This window comes from Sinocyclocheilus grahami, unplaced genomic scaffold, assembly GCF_001515645.1.
Source record: "Sinocyclocheilus grahami isolate Dianchi unplaced genomic scaffold, SAMN03320097.WGS_v1.1 scaffold292.1, whole genome shotgun sequence".
Classification (NCBI taxonomy): Eukaryota; Metazoa; Chordata; class Actinopteri; order Cypriniformes; family Cyprinidae; genus Sinocyclocheilus; species Sinocyclocheilus grahami.
In genome coordinates, this window is record NW_015505471.1 from 613632 (window position 1) to 618047 (window position 4416).

General features: G+C 33.3%; 1 protein-coding gene across 3 annotated transcripts; it reads right to left on the reverse strand.

Moving 5' to 3' along the window:
* Positions 1-511: 511 nt before the first annotated feature.
* Positions 512-2500, reverse strand: LOC107600830 (protein FAM133-like). Of its 3 annotated transcripts, none has more exons than XM_016292803.1 (6): positions 2373-2500; positions 2162-2242; positions 2006-2073; positions 1095-1183; positions 760-804; positions 512-667 (listed from the first exon to the last, which is right to left on the reverse strand). In XM_016292803.1, the coding sequence occupies exons 2-6, from the start codon at positions 2239-2241 to the stop codon at positions 578-580; spliced, it is 372 nt and encodes a 123-aa protein (XP_016148289.1). In that variant the 5' UTR covers position 2242; positions 2373-2500; the 3' UTR covers positions 512-577. The 3 variants fall into 3 exon arrangements, with proteins under 3 accessions (XP_016148289.1, XP_016148291.1, XP_016148290.1); XM_016292805.1 differs by having other exon boundaries at positions 2006-2067; positions 2164-2242; positions 2373-2499; XM_016292804.1 differs by having other exon boundaries at positions 760-807; positions 1104-1183; positions 2006-2075; positions 2164-2242; positions 2373-2498.
* Positions 2501-4416: the final 1916 nt, after the last annotated feature.

A 4416-nucleotide genomic window follows, 5' to 3' on the forward strand; every position in this document is an offset into this window, starting at 1 on the left:
TAACTAGACAATTATTAATAAAATAAAATAAACTTCTATTATATTACTTAGTACATCAATTAAACTAAATAAAAATGAGAAATGTTTTTTTTTTGGGAACTATCTGGAATAAAATAAGTTTATATTCTATTTTATTTCACTTAATGTCTGTTTTATTTGAAGTTATATTTTTAAGTATATTTAAAATTATTTTATTTAAAGTAATTTTTTATGGTTTTAGGTTTAACCCTGCATAAACGTTTAGATAAGCACATTTACCTGACTCGTAACTAGACAATTATTAATAAAATAAAATAAACTTCTATTATATTACTAAAAAACGTTACATGTGACTTTTGCGACAAGGCATTAACTTTTTCAGAGATAAACGAAACTAAACTAAAATAAAAAAGTCACATAAAATACATATTATATTACTAAAGAACTTTCCATGAGACTTTTAAGATATTCATTTTTATGACTTTTCCAAACCATAGAAACACAATTTTCAAGAATTCATGACTGTGTCAATCCTGGTAAAAGTTATATAAATGTTGCTTTCTCCACCCAGAATTGGGATTTAAGAATCTAAACAGGGTTAAACTAGACTCAAATCTGCACAAATAAATGAACAGACTAAAGCGTCCACCAGCTGAAGCTTTCCATCCTCCTGTTTGAGCTCAAGCTCCTGACAGACAGAAGAGGAGCAGCATGAGTTACACTGACACTCACTCACAGGAGATCAAACAGAGACTTCAGCTCAATTCTCCGGTTTCTTACCTTCTCCTCTTTCTCTGCGTCCGATGCAGACTCGCCTCCTGAATCCTGGAAGTCATAATGAGCTCAATGAGTGAATTTGATTTTAACCCTTGAACTCAAACTAGTTTCCAAGAGTGAGTCAGATGTTAGTGTCGGACAATAGCAGACTTCACTTAATGACTATAACGAGTGTTTCGACACACTGTCAGATGAACTTCTCTGAAAGTTTATTTTGGAGTTTAATACCAGTTACGTCATCTCATGTTGACTTGAATGAATTTTTGTCTGCATTTAATAAAAAACACATGAAATCTGATGATTTCTAGAACTTTTCATGCTTTTAAGCTGCATTGTACCTTCTTTTCCTTTTTCTTTTTCTTCTTTTTGTCTTTCTTCTTTTTCTCATCATCACTGGAGCTGTCAGAGGAAGAACTGCTTGATTTCTGACAGACGAGAGAGAAGAGATGTTTAACTTGCATTAAACAATACAGAAAAAAATAGTTGTGACTATCTCACAATTCAGAGAAAAACTATAAGATATAAGATAAGATATAAACGTGCAATTAGGAAAAGAAATACCACTAGTTTTTTTTTTACATTTTGAATTCAGGTTTATTTTATATTTTCCATTTTAATTTTAGTTTTAAGTTTTAGTAATTCTGTTTTTTTTAAGAAATATGTCTAATTATTTTTTTTATAGTTTTTTATTGCAATTATCTTAGTATGTCAAGTCTAACTTAAAGTGATAGTTCACCCAAAAATGTCATTTCTGTCATCATTTACACACCCTCAAGTAGTTCCAAACCTGTATACATTTCTTTGTTCTGCAGAACAGAAAGGGAGATATTTTGAAGAAAGTTTGTAACCAGGCTGTTTTGGGGCACCATTGACTTCAATAGTAGGAGAAAAAAATACTATGGAAGTCAATGGTGCCCCAGAACTGCTCTGTTTCCCGCATTCTTCAGAATATCTTCCTTTGTGTTCTGCAGAACAAAGAAATGTATACAGGTTTGGAACTACTTGAGGGTGAGTAAATGATGACAGAATTTATTTTTGGGTGAACTATCTCTTTTATGAAAATGAGAAATGTCACTTTGACAGCTAGCTGAAATAAAATAAGTTTAAGTTTTTGAGAATTGTGAGATATAAAAACAACCTGAGATGAAAAGTCATAATTACCTTTTTTAAAATGTATTTTTTTTCTGTGGGAATAAAAACAGATTTCCAATCACACCAATGCACTGCTGTACCTTCTTCCTCTTCTTCTTCTTGGTTTTGCTTCTTTTTCTTCTTGTGATCATCCTCACTGTCTGACGAGGAAGATGAGCTGGAATCCTAAGAAATACAGAAGATGCAGAGATTTCAGATTCCAGACAGATACTGTGAAATTGAAACATTTTTATACCTCTGCGCTGCATACCTTCTTCTTTTTCTTATCCTTTTTCTGCTTCTTTTTATTTTTCTTCTTTTCATTCTCACTGTCTGAAGTGATTGCAGCTGCATCCTGGGAAAAATTAAGCAAAATTAATCAATATATGAACTAAATAGCGAGCAATCAAACATTATCCTGCAAATTAAAAAAGTAAGGTCATTTAAATAATATAACAGAGACAGTCTTAAACAGGAGAAATTACTTTGTCTTTCTTCTTTTTCTTCTCCTCGTCTCCTTTAGTTTCTCCTGCAGGAGTTAATTCAGTGTTTCCCTCCAGACCTGAAAAACATCACCAGTGGAAGACCAGCGAGAAAAAGACAAGATGATCAGCAGAACGAGCTGTTCTTCCACTCAACAAAAGAATACAATGACTAGTGACTAAAATAAAATCCCTAAAAATCCCCATATATCTAAAAAAAAAAAAAACAATAAAATAAAATACATCTCTATCCCAATAAAATATATTAAAATAAATAAAAATAAAGAATAGCAATAAAAATTATACATTTTGATTTATTTGTAAAAATATCAAATTAAAATAAATAAATAAATAATTTTCAAATTAAACACTCACATAAAAAATAAATGAATAAAATCACAAAATCAATGATTTTGACCCATACAATGTATTGTTAGCTATTGCTACAAATATACCCCAGCGACTTATGACTGGTTTTGTGCTCCAGGATCACACACACACACACACACACGATTGAATGCCTTACTTTTATTATACTTTATATCATATAAAATAAAATAATTTTATATATGCACTGTGCAGTAAGCATAGCCAAACTCTGCATGGAAAGAGCTCATTTCCTCATGCATCACATATTTCAGGCTTTTAGTTGTCTGTCCAAATTAAGTGAATGTTTGTTTATCTTAGGCCTACAACTCACAGGTGTTTCATAGAGTAAAATTACCACCGGAGTGTGACACACACACACACACACACACACACACACACACACACACACACAATGAAACACCTGTCCTGTGATCCATCTTACCTGTTTGTGAGAATCCCCGGCTCTGCAGTCTCGCTGATTTTCATTTTCTTCTTTTTCATCCTGTTGAGGAGAATGCGTGAGTGAGTAAATCTGGGAGCGTGACCCAGATAAGTCAAGAAGAAGATGTAAATGTTGTTGTTTTGTGATAAACACACATATTTCATAATTAGGACAGCAGCCATGAGACACACTCTACAAATCCTGTTTTACACAAGCGAGCCGTGACTGTTGTTCAGCATGCCGTGACTCAACTTTCCTTCCTCTGCAGGAGAACAGCGGTAAATAAACACTGCCTTTATTTAAAGTTCAGCTGAAAGTCAAAACTCTGTCTTCATTTACACATGCTGCTGCAAACCCGCATGACTGTCTTTCTTTGGTTGAATGCAAAAACAAGATGTTCAGTAGAACGAGCTGTTCTTCCACTCAACATGAGTATACGATGATTAGTAGCTCTCCAGCTCAAAACAAAACACAAATAAAATAAAATAGAAGCTAATATAAAATATAAATATATAATATAAAAATATAAAACACTATCCAGTCTAGAAACTGGTTAAACACTCTGTTCCTGTTTTTGCTTTAATGTTACTTTCAAAAAAACTATCAAGGCAAAGTTGAAGTTCCCCATATAACCGCAGGTGATGTAGTGTGTGTGTGTTTATGAATGTTAAAAGCTGATTTGGTGAACTCTGTCGCTCTGATTGGCAGTGTTGTAGAGCACAGGTGCATTCTAGGTTATGTTTAACATCGGAGAGTACAAATCTCTACACTAAAACACCGCAGATTGTGACACTTTCAGCTCCTCAGTACGTGTGAGAAATACAGATTGCCCAAGCACTTTAAGCCCTAGATTTCCACTTACCACAGTAAATCACAGGACAGCAAAACCATACTGTAACATGTGCACTAGCTGCCACACTGCAAAGATAATTACATATGAAACCAGTTAAACTTATTAATCTGCACACCTCACTGCTGTCACTGTCTGATGATGAAGATGACGAGGATGATTAATAAACTCTAGCACGCAATAAAACATTCCTTTATCTATGTCAAATATCAGTTACATTTATGCATTTAGCAAATGCTTTATTTCGAAGTGATATACAAAACAGGAACAAAAGCAAGTTGTCAATATCTACACAGTTCCTGCTCTGAAATTAATATGCAGTAAAAGGTTAATTCATGTGTTCATTAAACTCTAATTAAGCAGGTGGAATGAGCGGGATGCTGCAG